Genomic DNA, 21,908 nt, shown 5'->3' with positions numbered 1-21,908 from the left:
ATAGTGAAGTTATGAATTTTTTTGTTATTAAAAATAGGTGTGATCAGTCCGTCACTTTTTGGGGTGGGCACAAGTTTTCTTTTCATCAATGTATTTGAACCACATGGAGTCTTCTTCCTCACCGATTCCACTTCCAGACATGCCAGAGGTGGACAAAGATCTGTAGTTAGTTAAGTCACAGAGGAAGTGTAAAGTAAACAATATCTTTTTCTGTGGAGAACTTTATCAATAATAAACACAGGATACATGTACATGCATACAGTAACAGGTTAGTTGAGTTGGGCTTGAAATTTTTAGTGATGTGTGAAAGATCACTGAAGCATAGTTTTAATGTGATATTCATCAATAAATAACTATAAAAATATGGGACCAAGTCTGTCAGGTGTCATAAGTTAAAGTCTGTTCGTGTTTGACAGGATCTTTGGATAACATTTGATTGAAGCAACATGTGTGGTTTATGCGCTCGTTATTTGCATCTTGCTATCCGCACACCATGCACCAATCTGATGCACATACATACACCATCTGTGCACAGTTGCACGACAGCACCCCAATACAAAAGGGCTGTTCGGCACCAGTTTGACATCGATTTTTGACAAAAAACACAACTTCCTTTTCTTCCTGAAATTCCAAGCTTCCAAATAAACACCGTTTCATATATGTTTCATCAACTCCTTACACATGTTTTGGGGGGGGGTTTTCAATGGAAAAATGCACATTTTTTGGTTACCTTTTTGTAGTCTCCACAAACCAAAACAAGGCTTGACGGTGCTTTGGTCAAATGTCTTGAGTCATATATCAAATGAAAGAGTAATAAGCTCTACAAGATGATGACATCATTGTTCCAAACTCGTTTGAAACGCGCAAGATATTAGGCTTAGACGAGATATGTCACACGACAATAACAAAGATGGCTGCACACAGTTGTTGACTTACAGGAAGTGGCTCCGATCTTACATTATTTTTTATCATACTTTACAGCCAAAACTCAACGTAAACAGACATAATAAACGGTACTAACACAAATTTCAGTTCTTTTACAAACACAACTGCTTTTTACAATATAGAATTTGATGCACAAAAAGGACAGAAATCACTGATTGAATAGGTCGGGACCAAACCACAAACTAGCGACAACGCCAGACTATGCACATGCCGCTCATATGTGCAACAATGATGTAATGTTTGAACTATTTTTTGATCACGGTTCGCAGATAACATCAATCTCTTTATCGGCCAGAAACTTCAAAACAAATTCCTCTGATCGATCAACTTTACAGGAAACATGCTACCCAAGATCTAAATGGAACTTTCCTTTCATTTGGTATCTATAAAAGCAGATCAAGGAGATTCTTCAGTCAAATCTTGCACTGGATGTGTCGAATGCAGTGGGCAGGTGAGTCCAACTCTGCCAATAAAAACGTTTACGCGAAAAAATGAAGCTTTGCCGAAGTTTACTTTATGCATGAAAATGTTGCCATTATAAATCTCCATCGATTCACCGTGGAAGGTTTTATGTTTACTGTGGCATTTCTTAAAAATAACAGCCATGCCATGTTGGCTGCCGGTATTTCAAATCTCGTTATTTTCCCAAAATCGTGCGGGAAAATTACATCATTATCACGAGACCTGATGAAAATGACTTCATTGCTGCTTGAACTAGCGACATAAGTAGAAACTAGAGACGTCGCTAGATTGTAATTTGGTCCCCAACCTGTTGAAAACAAACACTTTTACACGCTTTAGAGGTGCCATTTCGCTGGACTCCCCAATAAAACAGCGTGATTCGACTGAGTAGTTGTCTTTTACCCAACTCAGGTAAAAAATTTAGCATTACGTCACTTGACCCCTCATCGTCTCAACGGCTGTTCCATGTCAACACATCTAAACTGCTGCCAAAGTTTTGGAAGAGTCCGTTGGTACATGCAGTATCTTATCGCTCAGTCCGTTTATTACATGTCTTGACATGGAACAGCCGTTGAGACGATGAGGGGTCAAGGTGACGTAATGCTCAACGACCTTATTTTAAAGATGGCGACTGTGAGAGTGGGCCCGTTAGATTGAATGGATGAAGGAAAAAAGACTGCAAAATACCTGAATAACGTGAGTGAAATCATTCAATAAATGGTATTAAGAAAACGGAAAGGTCAAGAATCATATTAGTGTGCAAAAGAAATTGCGCCCACAATTATAAGTTGGTGCGCCAAAAATGTTCATTTCGCCGACACGAAATAGCGCATACGGATGTGTGGCTAAGGATAAATCGGGAGTGATCCGTGCCACACTAGTGGGGCTAGGTGTAACATTACAATTTCATGCCAGAAACACGCATTGCATCGATTAACATGATGAATGAAGCAAACAAATTGAGGCATGGAGGAAGGAATTCACACTAGCATGACTAGGAAGAGCCTGTCGTTGGGTGACCGATGCGATCACGACTGATCAGCAGGTGATCAGTGACAGCCAAAAACGGACATGACGGACGGCAACTTCGTTAGACGTTAGCATCTTGTCGGCAAAACGCAGACTTAAAACAACATGCAAGGAAATAATTCAACCTACCTCAATCCAAAAGGCCCTTGGTAAATCCCGCAGAATAACCCAGGACACTCTTTACTGAGATTTTCTGTCGTTTACTTCCGTAGTTTGATTGTAAATATTCGAAAGGCACAAAGTCTGTCGAAAGACGCCATCTTGCGTACAAACTGCAAATAACAAGTGCATCATGGGAATTAATCATCCAAACAGCGCAAGTTATCGTTGAAGAGCTTGCACGTGATTCAGTATTCCTATCCCGATTCGAAAAATGGATTTTTCAGAGCGCATTTTGATTTGATTAAATCGCCATACTAAACTGTAAAAAAATTAATTTATATGTATATATTGTTAACTTATTATATTCATTTTGTACAGTATTGGTATTTTGTATTTTTTTAATGAAAATAAGTGTTGTTGAGACTATTCTATTTTTAAAAGAGGGGTGGGCAATAATTCTGTATTTGGACGAGTAGTTTATAACAAACACCCACGATTGATTGCTGAAGGTGGGTTGTCGACAGTCATACTTCAGAAATGTAGGGCGGGTAGGCCAAATATTGCAAAAATAACTTTAGACTCCGGAGTTCCCTTTTTAAATAAGTAGTGTCTGATTAATTCAATGCATATGTTTTGTTCTATAGCTGAAGGGATGGAGGGAATCGCCTTTTGTTTTGGGGCCCCCGAGGCGAATGGGGAATTCCCCGTGCATGCCGTGAGCAGGGGCTGGTGGTTTTTCCCAACTGATCCTCCTGCCTGACTAGACTGCAGACAAGACTATGCCTGAGCAGCTTGGGCTAGTGAATTAAGTTGGCACTTGCAGGACCCAATACTGTAACTGTTGTATGTTGTGATGATTTTTCAGTTTCTTTCTGAGCAAATTTTTACATAAGGGCCGTGATATGCAGAGACGTGAAATACACCCGTAATGACTACTTTGTCATGTTTATGTGATGTGTGGAGGCCAGAACGTGGTGATAATAATTGTTTTAAAAAAGAGAAGCAGTTTTAAACAAAGTAAAACAGAAGCATTTATTGTGACCGCTTGTGGTAGCAGCACTTTTGTTTTCATTATTCTTGATGGTATTTGACCAATTGCTTATTCATTCTAAATGACATTCTAAATGATTTAATGTGTGTCTCTAAGCCATGCAATACTTTCAAGGATGGATCCTGTGGGGGGCATCCCCCCCCCCAAAAAATAACTTGAGAGAATAGGAAATAAGAGAAAGAAAAGTTTTGGGTCTAGTTGAATTTGCTTCCTTCCAAAAGCATGAAAAAAGCCCCCAGAAATGTAGCCACACCCCTCAAAAAGGCCATAAAAAGCAACATGAAACTAAACCTGATGTTTTTGGCCCGCGAAAGCAAGTTTGCCCCCAACAGATTATTTTGAATTGTGGAGGTGTGTTTGCATCAATTGTATGTTGAATTCTAAATCTCAAGCATTTGTCAAGTATTTCATACACTCGAGCATATTGAACTCTTGGAACTTGCAGGAGTGCCCCATATCGGAATTTTCAAAATGGCCATTCACTGCAAGTATTTTGAAAAACAAACGTATAAGAGGGTTTGAGAAGTATATGAAAAGAAGCATTTTGAACAAAATGAAAAATGTACACATAGTCCTAGATATAAGCGACTGTCCATGGGTATTGTACACAACCAACATAGAAATGGCTGTCACAATGACTTCTTTATCTCAGATTGTTGGATATGATTTTTCTCTTTCTGTTACAGGTTCACAATGGCACTTGCAGCCATTTTAAGTTCTTCATTGCAGTCTTCGTCCAGCACCAGAGCCCAAACATTAATTCGTTTGATACTGACTTGCGCCGTCTGCATCCACATTGCTCGTGCGTTTAGTTTTAATGATGTGGCGAAATATGTCGTCAAACCATGGTGTTTGACGGAGTGTTGCCAAGTTGGTTTTGGCTGGATAAATCATACCAATACCTCAGGCAAGTAGTCAGTGAAGTGAAACTCCAAGTAGAGCGTACCTGTCCTTTTTGCCCCTCACAAAGCCTGTGGGAACATGAACCAACCACTTTGTACTGGAGAATGGGTTGAAATCTCGAGAGTACCTCAACTCATCTCAAGTTAATGGTTAATCTTAAAAGAGCCAGGGGGAAGGGGCAAAATCTGTCCCTTCTTATTTTTTTTTAAATAACTCACTAAGCTTTCTGTGAATTTTCCAGCAACATCTTGCATTCACTTTGACACCAATTTTATGAAAATCGGTCGTACCACTCTTGCGCAATGCCCATTTTTCCGAGACAGGTCTGTCAAAACTGTATAGTGTTTCTATTGACATGTTGAATGCATGCAGGCTGAGTTGAATGTGGCCTTGAACTTCAATTGGCCATAACAAACCAACAGTATTTCAGACAGGGTTGAAATGTCAGTCATGTAGGTTGAGAGTTGAAACATCATTTGTACTGACAATGTCTTTACATGTATGCCAAGTTTCATAAAGATCAAACATCAGACAGTGGAGTTCTTGGAGGGGGCGGAATCCACACCTTCCAGGGTCTGTGATGGCCCCACAAAACCTGGCTCTTTTAGTGGCGAACACGTTTAACCCTGTATTTGTTTTGAACACACAAATTCTGTGAAGTCTTTGGAGGTAGACAGTCTGTTGAACTTGACATTGGCTCTCCCCTGTTGTGGGTGCAAAGATCGCTCTGTGGGAATGCCCTGAAGTGTGGAAAATATAAGGTTGACGTAAGACGTTTGCAAATACTGAACAAATAACTCTTGCGGATCAGTATTTAAGTGGTTTGGCTTTACATGAAACGTTGACCACTACATCTTGCTGTTTTTGAAAGTTTGAAGTTTTTTTACCTGAAATAGCTGGTGGCTAAGCCACAGAGGTTTGGGGCAGTTTTGGGCAGTACAGAGAGTAATTGGCTCGGCAGTTATTCCTTTAGGCCAGTTGTCTGACTAACGGGTCTTATCATTGTTCATGTACCAAACAGGCTTGCAAAAAGCTCTCAGAATGCAGGTATTTGGTCAGCATCTAGTGACTGACCATGTGGTAGGAGCAGTGGACGGTCATCTCACCAACAAGGACCCGGACAAGCCGCTGGTGCTGTCCTTCCACGGCCCGACTGGCACGGGCAAGAACTACGTCGCACGCATCATCGCTGAGACCATCTATCAAAAGGGGATGAATAGCAAATTTGTCCACCACTTCTCTTCCAATAAACATTTCCCCCACAAAAAGAAACTTGAAGAGTACCAGGTACAAGTTTTTTTAAAGCTTGAAGCTTGTTTGGTGTTGTGGTCAAGACCATCATAAGACCATTCAAAAGACCAGTCCCAAGTAACAGAGCAAACAATTTCCATAGGAAGGCTTTTGTTGCCATTTACGGAATAGTCACTAGAATTCCAACTGGACGTCTTGTGATGGTCTTGTGATGGTCCTATAGGGTCTTGTAATGGTCTTGTGGTGGTCCTATTAGGTCTTGTGATGGTCTTGTGGTGGTCCTATAGAGTCTTGTGATGGTCCTATAGGGTCTTGTTATGGTCCTTTAGGGTCTTGTGATGGTCCTATAGGGTCTTGTAATGGTCCTATAGGGTCTTGTGATTCTCATGTGATTGTCCTATAGGGTCTTGTGATGGTCTTGTGATGGTCCTATAGGGTCTTGTGATGGTCTTGTGGTGGTCCTATAGAGTCTTGTGATGGTCCTATAGGGTCTTGTGATGGTCCTTTAGGGTCTTGTGATGGTCCTATAGGGTCTTGTAATGGTCCTATAGGGTCTTGTGATTCTCATGTGATTGTCCTATAGGGTCTTGTGATGGTCTTGTGATGGTCCTATAGGGTCTTGTGATGGTCTTGTGGTGGTCTTGTGGTGGTCCTATAGAGTCTTGTGATGGTCCTATAGGGTCTTGTGATGGTCTTGTGATGGTCTTGTGGTGGTCCTATAGAGTCTTGTGATGGTCTTGTGATGGTCCTATAGGGTCTTGTGGTGGTCCTGTAGGGTCTTGTAATGGTCCTATAGGGTCTTGTGATGGTCCTATAGGATCTTATAACGGTCCTAAGAGGTCTCGACTACAACGTTTTTAAGTGAAACCGAAAGGTTGTGCATAAAGAATTGTAGATTTATTGAAAATAATTTATCTTTTCACCTTATTTTCCATGTTCAAACCCAAAAGTCATATATTCATATTACTGTATTCAAACTTCTTCATTATCCTTGTGTAGAAGAAGATATGAATTGCTGTTTTCAAGCATATTTCAGTTGTTTGGCATTCCTGTTGTTGTAGTCCTGCTTGTTGAATTTAGCAAGTTCAACTGTTTAGAGTTTACTAGTGGGATATGTTAGAACTCACTGTCACATCCCTGGCATCAAACTGCTTGTTGGCCTATGACAATCACGCGTACTAAAGCCACTTTCATCTTTTGTCTACAGCAGAAGGTAAGTGTTTGTCTACCAAGACTTCTTTTTTATTGACATAAAATCTCCAATGTCAAGGGAAGGACACAAAGTGGGTGAAACCAAAGTGCACGTGAAACAAGAAAAGTTTCCAAGATAGTGAAAAATCACCCGTTTGTACTCTGCAGAATTATTTGAAGACGTACGTGGAATTGGAAGTCTCATGGTGTCCCTACCATCTCTTCATCTTTGACGAGGTAGAGGACATGCCGGAGGGGCTTCTGGATTCCATCAGGACCTTCCTGGATTACAACATCCACGTTGACGGAGTCGACTACCGGAAAACCATCTTCATCTTCTTAAGGTGATTGTCCCCACTATTCCCATTCAAAAGTTGATGTGATGACCAGTTGTGCAACAGTTGTGTAAAAGTGGCAACTAATATGCCAAAAATAGTGAGATAAAATTGTGGAAATATGGAAGGGCTGCGTAGCACCGTGATCAGAATAACGACAAGAATATGATATCAAATCAGTGCTCTGAAATATGAACTGAATCTGCTTGCCCTGAAGAAGGTACTCAAGTTACCAAAAGCTCAGCAATCACATATTTCAGAGCACTGATTTGAGATAAAATTGTGGACTTTTTAGAATTGCGATATTTGCAGGTAGTCAGAAAAGAAAAGAAATATTGATTCGTGTGAGATTTTGCTGGATTCTGGATAAGGGTGCACTTTTTCAGAACCAGCAGAAAGTCTTCTCTATTTTGTTACATTTCATTGATGGCTGCTCCACCCAGAGATTCTCCTAAAAGGATCAGAATCTTTTAGGAACCAAAGTGGTTCCTTCCCTAACCTACCATCACAAAACATCAGATCGGTGCATTGTTTGATGCCCCTCAAAAGGCCAGTTTCCAAGTTTCGCTTCAAGGGTGTCCAATCTGTGTGCTGGTTTTACAGTAACATAGCCGCCCGTGAGATAAGCAATAAAACTGCCGATCACCTGCTGGCCGGGAGAAGCCGGACAGAAATCACGCTGAAGGAGATGGAGAAGGTCATTGAGGTCACTGCTAACAAGGCCTCAGGTGAGTGCCACAGCAGGAAGGCTGGGACATACTCCAGGTGGACGCAAAAGCGAAGCGAATATGACAGCACGAAACAGTTTGCAGCCGTTCGAGTTGTGTCCGAATTATTCGAAGCCGTTCGAATAATTCGTTCGAATTAACATGTAGGCAGTGATTGCGATTCCACAGTGTCAATATTTTGTCTGATGTCACCAAAAAATGTCTTCGATTTCAATATGTTCTGTAATTTATCCAATAAAATGAAGTTATGCCGTTTAGGCTAGAGTAGGATTGGCTAGAGTAGGATTGGCTAGAGTAGGATTAGCTAGAGTAGGATAGGCTAGAGTAGGATTGGCTAGAGTAGGATTGGCTAGAGTAGGATTGGCTAGAGTAGGATTGGCTAGAGTCGGATAGGCTAGAGTAGGATTAGCTAGAGTAGGATAGGCTAGAGTTGGATTGGCTAGAGTAGGATTGGCTAGAGTAGGATTGGCTAGAGTAGGATAGGCTAGAGTAGGATTGGCTAGAGTAGGATAGGCTAGAGTAGGATTGGCTAGAGTAGGATAGGCTAGAGTAGGATTGGCTAGAGTAGGATTGGCTAGAGTAGGATTGGCTAGAGTAGGATTGGCTAGAGTCGGATAGGCTAGAGTAGGATTAGCTAGAGTAGGATAGGCTAGAGTTGGATTGGCTAGAGTAGGATTGGCTAGAGTAGGATTGGCTAGAGTAGGATAGGCTAGAGTAGGATTGGCTAGAGTAGGATAGGCTAGAGTAGGATTGGCTAGAGTAGGATAGGCTAGAGTAGGATTGGCTAGAGTAGGATAGGCTGGAGTAGGATTGGCTAGAGTAGGATAGGCTAGAGTAGGACAGGCTAGAGTAGGATAGGCTAGAGTAGGATTGGCTAGAGTAGGATAGGCTAGAGTAGGATTGGCTAGAGTAGGATTGGCTAGAGTAGGATTGGCTAGAGTAGGATTGGCTAGAGTAGGATAGGCTAGAGTAGGATTGGCTAGAGTAGGATTGGCTAGAGTAGGATAGGCTAGAGTAGGATTGGCTAGAGTAGGATTGGCTAGAGTAGGATAGGCTAGAGTAGGATTGGCTGGAGTAGGATTGGCTAGAGGTGGATTGGCTAGAGTAGGATTGGCTAGAGTAGGATAGGCTAGAGTAGGATTGGCTAGAGTAGGATTGGCTAGAGTAGGATAGGCTAGAGTAGGATTGGCTAGAGTAGGATTGGCTAGAGTAGGATTGGCTAGAGTAGGATTGGCTAGAGTAGGATTGGCTAGAGTAGGATTGGCTAGAGGTGGATTGGCTAGAGCAGGATTAGCTAGAGTAGGACTCAGGACCACCAGGAGCTGTGTTTGTTGAAAACAGTGGGAAAGAGGGGTAGAGGTTTTTTAGAGCAGCCAATGCTGATGATCTGATTTTCTGGAAATTTCCCTGTTATTTTTCACCCCTTGCTTTGACATGGGTGATGCTATAAATTAGGGTTCCAACTTGGAGACATTTGGTGTTCTGTTTCGGGTGAAGCCATTCAACTTTTCTGGATGGAACTAATAATGTTACTGTTCACATTCTGTAGATCAAACAGGATTACATTGTTTATGACCTGTACAGTATCCAGTTCAATCTACACAATGTTTGATAATGTTGCTACAATTTCACATGAAGAAAAGTTGAATGGCTTCACGTGTAACAGGACACCAAAATGTCCCCAAGTTGGACCGCTAATTTATAGAATCACCCGCAGGCATACTTGAATTGTCATCACTGAGTAATCTGTTTTTTTAAACTCCTCGTATTGCTTGTTCTAGAGAATGAATTTTTAGTTCCTACCTAATCCCTCAGTTTATACCCAGACCATTCTTTTAGGGTTTCCTACCAATTCTCAAACTGTAACTGCTTCTAGTGGTCTCCTCTCCAGACGCTTCTGCAGGTTCACGAATTACTAAGGATGCATTTTAGGGGTCCTTAGTTTCATTACCATAAATTCTTCATTGTCACCATAATCATGGATCTTTGACCCTTTTCATTTGCTCTGTCATGCAGGGGGTTTCCACCGAAGCCGTCTGATCATCAACTTTGTCGTCAGTCACTACTTGCCGTTTCTTCCACTGGAGAAATCACACTTGCGGGAGTGCGTACGTGTCGAGCTGCAGAAGCGAGGAGGATGGCTGCATTTGCAGGAGGAAGCTGTCGATAAGGTCATATCCCTCCTGCAGTTCTCCCCGGAGAGTTCGGAACTGTTTGCCCTCAAAGGGTGTAAGAATGTGGCTGAGAAGGTGAACTTGGTCGTCCACCAAACGAACAAGAAGGAACTATGAGATCAGTCGACTAAAGAGCACGGCGTGGTCTGCTCTTTTAATTAATGCCCAAGTCGCAAGTCATGTTTTTGGAGTTAACTCCTCCTAACTTTGATTGCATGCGTCACTACACAGTTTACTGCAGTACTACGCACCTGAGTAGCTTCACTGTACTGTAAGCCAAGCTTCTTGACCTGCTCTGTTTACCAGTTCACACTGGAGGATGTGCAAACCGAGAACAATACTCCGAAGTAATTTCATAGGGAGCCTGCCCACTGGTGTTGGCAGTGTATGTACGCAGTGGTAAAACATTAAATTTCCAAAATGTTTTGCAGACATTCACAAGTCCATCGAGGTGGGTAGGCCGTTCCTACACTGAGTGACAATTTTTTTCTGTTTCAGTCCAGACCAAGTTGTAGGGGAAGGGCACAGATATGTCCCCATAACATTTTGGGTCCTCATAGCATCTATGTTTCAATGCGCCTGTAGTCCCCACAATGACAGAATAAGTATGTGCGTCTTTGTATGTGCTGAACTTTGCCACTGTACATGACCTTTGTTGTAGTAAATAGAGGCTTTGCATGGTAGCCATCTTGAAGGGCAGTCTGTTTGTTTTATAGGGATACTTCCTTTGTGCATACCCTGTGGAAACAAAAGCATTGGCCTGCAAGATGGCAACTGTGCAAAACCTCTGCATTGCTCTGCCAGGGCCTGAGGTATCCCACTTTGTATAAAAAATGGCTCTGATGTCTTGCCTACGATAGTGCTGGAGTGCCTTCTAGTATACATTTTCAGAGAGTGAAGTATATTTTTTCCAAGTTTGTTTAAACTTCATTTATACAATATATTTTCCTGAGTTCATTTGTTTGACTTATGTATTCTCCAGTTTCTTCCTATAAGATCCATAGATAGAAACATTGTTTGTTTTTCTGGGAACAAATTGGTTTTTTACGAGATATATTTTTCAAAGTGCATTTTTAGGATTTTTTGTAATGAGTAATATTTTTTGGTGAGAAATAATCCAAACCTGACAATGTATATCTCCTGAAAATTAACTTGGAAAAAAGATATCTCCCATAAAATCAAAGTTCATGAAAAAAATATCTCGCAAAAATGATTTGTTACCAAAAATAGAAACAATTTTTCTGAAAAATGCATCTCCTAAAAATGGACATTGAAAAACTATACTTCACTTTTTGGAAATCTGTACGTGATGGCACTACAGGGCTTTCGTACTTGCCATCTAAAAGTCAAGATTTTTTGTGCCAAATATAATACAAAGATATTAAAAACATGGAAAAAAAATTCTCAACATATCAACATACTGTAAAGCTGGATAGCTCAGTTGAGAGCGGGTATGGCGCTTTGACTTCCTGCTCCTTTAATTTCTTTATTAGCAAAATAGTTCATGTCACTATTATTTGCATTTCATGTCTATTCTTTCCACTTTTGAGGGGCTTATACTAGAACTAGATCTTTTTCCATTTGAATTCTTTCAGTTACTTTTATTTGTTCCGTTAATACTTTTAATTTTGGTCTCTGTTGGCGCTCTAATGGCCGGTCCGTACTTCTGGGGAATGCGAAAGTTAAGATTGGGCATCACGGAACATTTGCTGAAATATTCGTTCTGTGCATTCAACTTCTGCGAATTGGCAGCAGGAATATTTGAGATGATGTCACAGTTCCGTGTTCATGATCATTTTCATGCATAGCGTGCCTTTTATTCATATTTCTATGTAAATACAAATGTCCATATTCATGAGAAAAACTGTACAATGTAATGTCAAGTTAGACAGGGGGGGGTATTCAGGGTAACACTTCATTTCATTTGGGGTTTATGATTTATTTATGTTTACTCAGTTCAACACAAAAGCAGCGTCTACGAAACTGTAAATAGTAAAAAGCACATTTCTGCAATATTTAATTCACTCGGAATTGGCAATTCTTTTTCTACCATTTAGGGGCACCTGGTATGGCACAAAATGCATTTTAGTGGGATATCATATCAGATGGCTGCCGTATATCATCTCCATTGTCATAAGTAGTGTGATTCAAAGATTTAACTTTGCAGCCCAGAAGTTAGATTTATGTGATTGCTAATAAGTACAAAAAAGTTTATATGTGAATGATATTTCTGGGAATTCACTTTAGCAGTGGAACTCTTGGTTTTTTGATTACTTGAATAAATTAATCAAACTTTCTGAAAAGAAGACAAAGTGTTTACTTCTGGAAATAGTACAGTCATGGCCCTTTTTTCATATCAAGGTGACATAAATTGTTACCAAACAGTGACTGACACCACACCGAGCTGAGTCTTAATGTGTATTTTACATCCGCAAAAACCTGAGAGGGAAAAAAGTGCATCGTAACAACCAAACGGGTGGATCCGGTGGAGCCAATGTGGGCAAGCTTCTTCTGCCCCCCCCCAAGTCCCCAAGGAAACAAATCTACATATTTTTGATAAAAGAAAGACAATATTTTTGGTCTATTTTATTTCCTTCTCAAACCCCCAGAAAAGGTCATAAACAGTTACAGGAATACCTCCAACTTTTGGGACCTCTCCCCTCCCCCAAAAGTTTGCCGCTCTCTAAAAAAGTTTGGTTTTGATCCGCCGTTGAAACCAGACCTACTTTTAGATTACTTAGCCCACAACCACTTTGCCCATTTGTCACATCGCCCATTTTCCGCTTTGCCCATTTGCCACTTTGCCCATTTGCCTCTTGCCTATGTGCTACTTCTCCCAATTGCCACTTCGCCCACGTGCCATTTCCCGGCTCCACTGCTTGACGGATACAGTCCACTAATTCAAGCCCCAGTATAAATTATCAGCACTGTTCAGGGTCCAACAGTATGCATACCAACATCCCTGAGATTTCAGAAACACAAATGAAGTTATTGTCTAGTCCCTAATCTTTCAATTTCTTTTCATTTTTTTGTGGGTTTACCAATTACAATTTTGATTATTCCAACAAAACAAAATCACCCCCCGAAAAGTGATTTTCCGTAGTTTTTAGCCATTCTTGGCGGCTCTCGTATGAAAGTTCAAAGACCCAGGGAGTTCAACCTTGCAACGATTTACACAATCTCACCATTTTGGGCCCAGGCCAAAACAATGTCCTTTTTCAAAAGAGACTTGGGGGGGGGGCACTTTTAATGCTAATAAACTGGCCAGAAATTCTCACTTGAATTAGTGGTCTGCATCCTCAAATCATCCAAATCAAAAAGAGAGGAACCACTGAAAAACGCCTAACAAACCTCTCCACAATCCACCCTGCATGCTGGGAAAGATGAAAGGTCAAATAGGAATACCAGAATATGGCGGATTTTCAGACCTTCTTTAATGTAAAACCATAAAGCTGGGTCATGTATTATTTCCAACTATGTGGAAAGCTGATCGAGCGTTAAAACAGCCTTGAATAGCTGTAAGCCGGAGTGGCTCCCGTAATGACAACATCAAGTATATTCCGACATTTTGCATCCTGAAACGGACGTGAATATGATCAAAAACTTCAGAGACATTTTAGATAGGTTCACAGAATTAGAGTCTACTTCAAGCATTTCAATCATCTCATTTTATGAGTTCTCAAAGTATACTGTTGCAAACTTTTGAGCATTGTCACACAGGCCTTTGAAAATGCTTTTATGGTATCTGAGTCTTGATAGTTCAAATATTTTCCCCCAAAAAATAGCAAGTAAATGTGTCGGTCAATCACAGGCCAAATCCATAGGCTTGTGAGTTGAGGGCGTGCACCATTACGACGCCGGTCGAAGTGGCGCGTGGGAGAAGTGGCAAATGGGTAAAGTGGCAAATGGGAATCGTGTTTGTGGGCGAAGTGCGTGGCGAAGAGTGACTGACACCAAAGGGTGCAGTCTACTAATTCGTGACAATTTCTGGTCAGCTCACTAGCATTAAAAGTGCTCTCCGCAGTATCTTTTGAAAAAGGAGATTGCATGGCCTCCAAAATGGTGAGATTGTGTAAATCTTTGCCATAATCAATTTCCTGTGTCTTTGGGCTTTCATCCGAGAGCAGCATGGCTAAAAAAATACGATTGTATAAAAGTTGCCTCACCACTAAAAATAAAGAGCGCCCTCTTGGGGTCTGCTAAATTCATTCAACTTAACTGGACCACCACACGTGAGGCGCGCGACAAGAAACTGCTTGAGTCCACGTGTCGTGTGATCTTGAACTTGACAGTCGTTTTCTAACTGCTTCAAAATTTACGCCCTTGTCTGAATTCAAACAGATAGGTAATTGCTACGCATTATTACTGACATCACGCGTGTCGAATTTATTGTCATATCATCTCTAAAAGCAGGGATAGTATGTGTCGTGCACCTCAACCGCAAAAACTAGAGCAATTCCTCTATCATGTCCATGGTAATTTGGTACGATAAAACTTCCAAAAGAAAGAAAAAACACCAATACAGTGGTATTTTGAAATACCACTAACCTTTGAAGTGTTTAAAATCATCCTTTTTGAGGGGACGGATAAATGAAGACCCGTCTTGAGTATTTACACACTCATGCCATATCCCTATTGTTATGTAAATCGTAGGTGCGCTTTTCTTTTGCCTTTGTGTACGTGTGCGTAGCATCCGACGTCATGCATTCAGTGTGCACGACTCCTGTACTGTACACGAAGCACACGCTGCGCATGCATACGGCGGACGGACGTTCGGTGATGCGAACGGTACGGGCCGGTTAATTCTAGCCCACAAAAATCACTTGTCTCTTTTAAACACCTGCTGTAAAAGTGAACATGGGTAAAGACAAGTACGAAGGAGATAATGAAAATGCGGATAGGAGTGATGCCCCTCCACCGGGGAGAACAGAGTCCAAAAAGTTTGGTGAGTATATTTTTGTAGTTTCGCTTGGAGTATTAAGTACAGTTGGCAGTGAGCGAGTGTTGTGTGACATTGTTGGCCGAGTGTTTGGCGTTCAAGACCCGTGGCTATTCATTGTGTCCACGCTCTTGTAATTTGTAGGTGTGGTGGCACAGGGCGGTGATTTGAAACCATTGGGAATTCATAAGTGACCTTGACTGGGTCGGTTTCACATTGGTGGAGTAAAGGGAATACGTGTTACGGTTAAGAACTTGTATGCTTTCAAGTAGCTTCTTTGGCAAGTGAAAACGACAGAAAAGGGGGGGGGGATTTTGGAAAGAAGATTCTAATTCTGTGTCATTGAACTTTCATGTTCTGGTACATCAGGGTGACTAATTCCTTGTTTCCTGTTTGTGAACGTTTACATTTCTGGGAGTTTTTATTTTTTCTTGGTTATTTTTTACCAGTGAGAGGACCTTGCCTTAATACTCTAAGATTTATTTCTCATCCCGTGTATTGTTTTCATGTTAAATCTTTTTGTTAAAATTCAAATGACATGCGTGTGGAGAGAATGGCTGTGTAGCACTATATTAGACTTTGTTCTGTATTATGTACATGTACGTTTATGGTTTGCCTTGAATTCAAATGAGTACTTGTGTCATTTCATTTATACTGTCATTATTGGTCATTGAGCAAAGTTATGAATAATTTTGTGCATGGTTGTGAACCTGAAAAACTGTGCACATGTAAATAGTGTGGTTGTAATGCAGCCACCCAGTTTGTTTGTTTGTTGTTTGTCTCACTTGTACATACATGTACATGTGCTTTAAATGTAGTTCTGAGGTTTTTGGTGTTCAGCTTTCTGTTTTTGAGAACAATTTTATTCATCATTCACTTTGTATGACAGAGTGAATCTTAGCGATTTAACATTGAAATTCTAGACTGGGCAGGCAGAGGTCTGACTTTAAAAGCCCTAACCATTCTGAACCCAGACGTTTATGCGTGATTTCAGTGGTCCCCAGGTGGTTAGGGTTAAGGCTTATGCACTCTGTCAGATCGTGTCTTTGCAGAGGCGAAAACTAGACTTTTTAATACTACCAGTGTATATGTTTTATATTCAATGTACCATTTCACTTGCCTAATTGGGATTTGTTTATTATGCTAGTCCATTGTAAATATCTAGGGACTCTCAAGTTGTCCCATTTCTACAATTTAAAAACGTGCACATTAATTTCACTCCACCACACTACACAGTGCACCAATGGTTATGAAAGAGAAATTGAAAAGGTTAAGATACCTGGAGAAATATGTATGCAGAACAGGATTAATTTGTTTAAATTTTTGTCATGAATATCCTGAAAGTGAAACTAAAATGAATTGTGGAGATGCCTCGAGGCACTTGTGGTATAGGACGAATGTACAGGTGTACACAGAAGTATTTGTATTCCTGGACACAAAAGAATTTGCCGCTGGTCTCTATCAGTGGATGGTTTCCATAGTTCGTTGTACCGTGGTTTGACCTCAAGGATGTTCCTTGATGGCATTCCAACGACTTCCTCTGTGAAAGTTGTGATCCTTATCATAGGCAAACTGGGTTGATGGAGTTGAATACTCGCGCTGCCTGGCCTTTTGTTGTGCATGTTTACAGTACATGTACGTGCATTGTGCATAAGTTGGACTTTAACGTACTAGTTAGTGCATGCATGTACATGTACAAGCTGCTCTGCTGCAGACAAAACTAGAATTTACACGGAATATTTAAATGAAGCTCCATAGTAGCTTTTTTATTCAGATTTCTTTGAATTAATGTAGATCCCTACATGTATGCACAGTCTCAAAAGACTAAGTAAGCCGACATACATTACTGAATACTGAGTACATTAGGCTTCAAACTCCAGCTGTCAATCTTGCTCCCAAATGCATTACCTCTAAGTACATGTATCTCTCCATGGACCAAGTAATTTGATAACTAAAGCAACACAACGCTACAGTTTTGTGCCCAAAATAGCAATCATCTGTTCTACTGGATGTGTGATGGGATCTCTTTCGTAGCTGATGACATCGCGTGTACAGATTGACCCATTCCATTCAGGTCTTTGTTTTCCCCCCGTAATTGTTAATGAGGCCATTGTTTTATGCGTTTATTATTTTTTTTGCTGGTATTTCTGATGGCATTGCGTTGTTCTCAGAAAGGATGCTGATGTGTCGGCCATCAACACGTCATCGGTCAGGATGTTGCTCTGGTGCAAGCCTTAAAAAACCTTTGGGCCACACCACAGCGAGTGTCACAGGCGTTTGCATTGTTTTGCAGAAAAACAATGTTTTCAAAATTACAACTCCACGATTTTTTCCTCAGGTTGTCATTCCAGTAAGTGATGTCATGGAGGTGGTTATGTATATATTTGCATGTTATTTGAAATTTTCTTCCAGTAAATAACCCCGGTGCCATCTTCCTAAAATCACATAAATTTGGTCCTGAGTATACGTAATTCGGTATTATATTTTTCTCTTGTCAGGAAGTGTACATTTCCTCTCCATGTACATGTATATATGATCTGCATACGTATGCTGGTGCTTGTACAATTTATCTATGATCAAGTTCTGTATTTCCCTGCAGTCCACTATGAAGTCCATTTGCTCCTGTCCTGTCATGTCCTTGCAGAATGCATTAACAGTGCATTACAATGCAGTTTTGGAGAGTCTATTTTAAGGACTGAATTAGTAATGTTATACGTAGGTGTACGCCGACGTCATCCATTGTGTTTGTGTGCAGTGCCGGTAGAAGTGTCGGATTTGAGTCGGATTTGAAGATGAGGCTTTAAGTCCATTTGTCATGGGATATTAAAATCATTCTGCATTAAACTTTTTTTATGAAACAAATGAAATTATGAATTGCTCTAACCAATGCGCTCAAAACATGTGAGCAAGCTTTTTTTGTTTGTTTTGTTTTGTTTATTTTTTAAATAAAAAACACAATGAGAACCTTTGAACCTGCCGTTCCAACTGCATGTAGTATTCTGTGGTATTTGTACATGCATGTATGCCTTGTACATGTACGTCTTGATTAAAGAATCCACACAGTGCATTTTTTTCAGACTCACTCTTTGTGCATCTTTATGCTCTTCTCTGAGGTACATCGCAGTGTGAAAACTGTTCAAAAATCTTGTTGGAGTTACATGCGAGTGCATTGAGACCATTCAAGCTTTTTTTGGGGGGGGGTTTAAGCGAGGGTGTGGAGATTTTGAATGTTAACCCTCACATTTGCTCTTTGAAAACATTCTTGAGAAGAGGTTGCTCTGTGGCTTGTTGCCTCTGTCTTTTGTTACAACAGTGAATTGCCAAATAATTGGAAAGTTTCAACGGTAAAATATTTCTAATTCCAGCACTTTTTTGTGCACAAATAGTGTGGCATGAGGTTCAGTGCAAGGGATGACGTCATAGTGTTCCTCATGAATATTCATGAATTTGCATTGGCATAAAATCCCAAAAGGCTCCAAGATACAAACTACAGTAGAAAACAAAAATATGAATAATTTAAAACAAATAACTGAAACACAAAGAGGCAAATTTCAAGGGTCCCTTCAGGGAAAATTACATGTAAACTCTTGAGTAGTGTGAGACAGAGACCTTGTTTTCTAAATTGGTCACATCTGATACCTGTACGTGATTGATTTTTTCTCGGAAAATGATTATATCATTTCCTTCCTGATTTTCATGTGTTCCTGTTGGAAGAGTGGAAGACTGACTTCCTATGCTGAAGTCACTCTTTGGGTCAGTTCGTAAACACCTCAAAGAAGCACAGCTGTGTGGTGTTGTGCGCTGCACCAACAGTCCCTCACAGGAATATCAGATTGCACTTTTGTGCTGCCCAACAACTGTGCTTCACTGTTTCATGTGCATCATTGTGCAGTAAACCAAATGCAGTTGTAACGGGGAAAAATGGCACACTTCAGATGAGAATAAAAAAAACATAAAGAAGAGACTTGAAGAAAATAAAACACTTGGGGAACTCGCAAAACAAAAAACTTTCAACAGGATCAAAAGGGAGGAGTCGCAAGAAGTCTAAAAGAATAGGGATACAGGAGCTGAAACTTGATTCCAACAACAAAATCTTTTATTTCTTCTAAAAAATATTCCCCCAAAAAGGAATGCAACTAGAGAACTAAAAAAACAGGACTAAGTCGAAGATCAGAGAATTGTTGAAACCAAACGTAAAATGTAGGGGGAAATATGACCAAGACCAAAATTAAATTTAGAAATTAGACCAATCCTAGACCAAAGCAAATCTGCAACAGAATCAAGGTAAGGCTTAACCAATTTAAAACAAGACCAACCCAAACTAAAAGAAAAAAACCAAGAACCGACAAAACCGACAAAACCAACACAGCACTTAAGAAAAGTTACAGATCAATCCAACTCAAGCATCAACTACCTGTAAGTCAAAGGAAAAGTAATAAAAACCATATAAATACAATTTGAAGACAAAGAAATTAGCCAATGCACAAAGTACTACTCTACACATCCACAGTTGCTCAATCTACATCACAAACTTTTTTAGCTTCAGTAACAAACATGTGCAGTAAGGCTGAGACCTGCCCAAACTCGTGAATATCAATGAGGTAATAAACAAAAGGTCCAGCCACTTCCAAGAAGGCAGGCCACACTAATCCTTAATCCCTGCAATTACCTAAGCCTCCTGCTGAAACATGTGCACAAGCATATGGGAGTTCATGAACAAAGAAAACTGACTTGCACAGGATGCATGTACTGGCCACATGGTTACAAAATACATGTACCTACCACACACAGGTAAAAGCACAAAAAAATTGATAATAGAATATACGCACTTGAGTTCAAGACTACATAATGAAGAAAAGTAAAACAAATCTATCTGTGTTTCGTCATATGTACCAACTACATGTAAGTCAGCAGAATTACACTTCAACTCAATTTATTCTGCTTCACTTTCAATCATGGTATGGAGTGAATCTACATAGCAATCCTCATCCTCATAACCAACTTTAACTTAAAAGGTTCATAAGCACGGACTTAAGAATCAAATCCAAAAGCAGAGAACTAGAATTGCAGATACAAACTATTTGCTACTAAAAAAAGAACTACATAGACTCCATCGTCTATCTTCCTAGTGAAGAACTTCCAAAAAAAAATGCACTTGTGTGTGAATACAAACACTATGTTCATATTTAAACAGGCTAAGCAACAATGACAAAAAAATATCCGAGTAACCCAAAGGTTTTCAGCAATGATCAAAACACCTTGTAAAAGTTACAGTCATCTGGCTAGAATTTGGTTCAAATCTTACAAAAGAACACTTGGCCAATAATGTGAGTAAAGATGAAACAATATCTCAAACAATGAAAGTGACATCTATCATCAAAAGCAGTCAGCTGACACAAAATACTTAAGTCTTTCTCTTTAACAATACAGATTGATACAGAAATAAAAGTAAACTCACCAAGTCCACCGCAGGTCTAAGCTTTCAGGGCAGAACTTGACTGGTATTTAACAGGTGTGTTACTTCACCGACTGCCAACCTGCTTACTGAGACTTGGGCTCAAAGCATGCCCACAGTGCCTGTCCAGTTGCATGAGTCATCAAGTAAACAATTATGAGGGGCACAATGCAACTTAGGATGGGTAAACTAGGGGGTGCTACTCCTATGTGTGCGTGGACATTTGCATTTAGTACCAAGGAAATAAACTAAGTTAAATCTGCCCCTGCTACACTCTCGCCTCACTAAATCCATTGCTGTCCTCAGCAATAGGCAACAGGGAATAATCGCATTAACAAAAATACAAAATCGTGGATGCTATTTACAACTACTATTGTCGTCACCTAGTCCCTGTATCTCTCGGGCAACCTGATGATTCGTCTGGGCCGATGATGTGTCTCTACCGTCTCAATGCTGCCATCATCACTGGGCTCATCACCATCAGTATCGGAAGGAGGTCCGGACTCTGTGTCCGTTGAAGAGTGACTAGAACTGACTAGTGGAGACTTTGTTCGCGGAACAAGAAGATCTGCTGGCACTTCAGCATCTGAGTCGGTCTCGTTGCTCTCCTCTGACGCATAGAATGGACAGATGGTCAGTAAGTTGCGATGGATGGTTCTGGTTCTCGTGCAGCCCAGATCCCGAATGATGTAGACTGGAAGGTTCTGTAGCTTCCTGACTACTACATGTGGCGTCGACTCCCACCGGTCCTTCAGCTTACATCTGCCTCTAGGAGTTTTGTTTGCAACCAGCACGCGATCACCAGCCTTAAGTTCTTGATTGTGCACCTTCAGGTCATATGCTGCCTTCTGCTTTTCGCTTGCCTTTGTAGCCATCTCGTTCACGGTATTATATGCCACACGTAGGTGTTCTTCCAACCGCCGGACATATGAATGCTGGTCCCCGACATCAGGAGCGGACTCTGGTGTTAGTTGTGGTACTAAGATATCAACTGGCAGCTTGGGCTGACGCAAGAACATCAGGTAATAGGGTGAGTAGCCAGTAGACTCGTGCCGGGTGCTGTTATATGCATGTGTAAGTGTCTCCACATGCTCTGCCCAGTTTACCTTCTCCGTGGCTTCCAGCGTCCCAAGCATTGACAGCAGCGTACGGTTAAACCGCTCCGTCATGCCGTTACCCTGTGGGTGATACGGTGTCGTCCTACTCTTGGAAACACCTAGAAGCTGACACAACTCCGTTACCACCGCTGATTCAAAGCATCTGCCCTGGTCCGAATGCAGGCGCTCTGGTATCCCGTAGTGTACAATATACTTCTGCCACAACACCCTGGCTACGGTGGTCGC

General features: G+C 40.8%; 3 protein-coding genes across 5 annotated transcripts in view; 2 read left to right on the top strand and 1 right to left on the bottom strand.

Moving 5' to 3' along the window:
- Window positions 1–2,708, bottom strand: part of cep350 (centrosomal protein 350) — a 38,182-nt gene extending 35,474 nt beyond the window's left edge. For all 3 annotated transcript variants that reach the window (XM_022228639.2, XM_022228640.2, XM_087143384.1), the window contains exon 1: window positions 2,566–2,708. The gene's annotated coding sequence lies outside the window, so the exon portion shown is untranslated. The remainder of the gene's footprint in view (window positions 1–2,565) is intronic.
- A 408-nt stretch (window positions 2,709–3,116) lies between these two features.
- Window positions 3,117–12,483, top strand: LOC110975748 (torsin-1A-like). Its single transcript, XM_087143389.1, has 6 exons — window positions 3,117–3,381; window positions 4,276–4,496; window positions 5,514–5,779; window positions 7,103–7,278; window positions 7,873–7,997; window positions 10,014–12,483. The coding sequence occupies exons 2-6, from the start codon at window positions 4,283–4,285 to the stop codon at window positions 10,286–10,288; spliced, it is 1,056 nt and encodes a 351-aa protein (XP_086999515.1). The 5' UTR covers window positions 3,117–3,381; window positions 4,276–4,282; the 3' UTR covers window positions 10,289–12,483.
- A 2,391-nt stretch (window positions 12,484–14,874) lies between these two features.
- LOC110975784 (choline transporter-like protein 2) overlaps window positions 14,875–21,908 on the top strand; it is a 33,264-nt gene continuing 26,230 nt past the window's right edge. Inside the window, exon 1 of the mRNA XM_022228561.2 lies at window positions 14,875–15,116. Coding sequence (XP_022084253.2) covers window positions 15,029–15,116 — 88 coding nt within the window. The 5' untranslated portion in view covers window positions 14,875–15,028. The remainder of the gene's footprint in view (window positions 15,117–21,908) is intronic.

This window comes from Acanthaster planci, linkage group LG11 (genome assembly GCF_054643075.1).
Source record: "Acanthaster planci isolate LZ-2023a linkage group LG11, COTS_SCS, whole genome shotgun sequence".
Lineage (NCBI taxonomy): Eukaryota > Metazoa > Echinodermata > Asteroidea > Valvatida > Acanthasteridae > Acanthaster > Acanthaster planci.
Note: the sequence above shows the minus strand (reverse complement) of the source record. Positions and strands in the feature narration are given on the sequence as shown.

Excerpts from the sequence above, each read along its gene's own strand:
- LOC110975748 (XM_087143389.1), top strand. The coding sequence starts at position 4,283 with ATGGCACTTGCAGCCATTTTAAGTTCTTCATTGCAGTCTTCGTCCAGC. Across the intron at positions 5,780-7,102 it reads AGAAACTTGAAGAGTACCAG|AATTATTTGAAGACGTACGT; the intron begins GTACAAGTTTTT and ends TGTACTCTGCAG. Across the intron at positions 7,998-10,013 it reads CACTGCTAACAAGGCCTCAG|GGGGTTTCCACCGAAGCCGT; the intron begins GTGAGTGCCACA and ends TCTGTCATGCAG.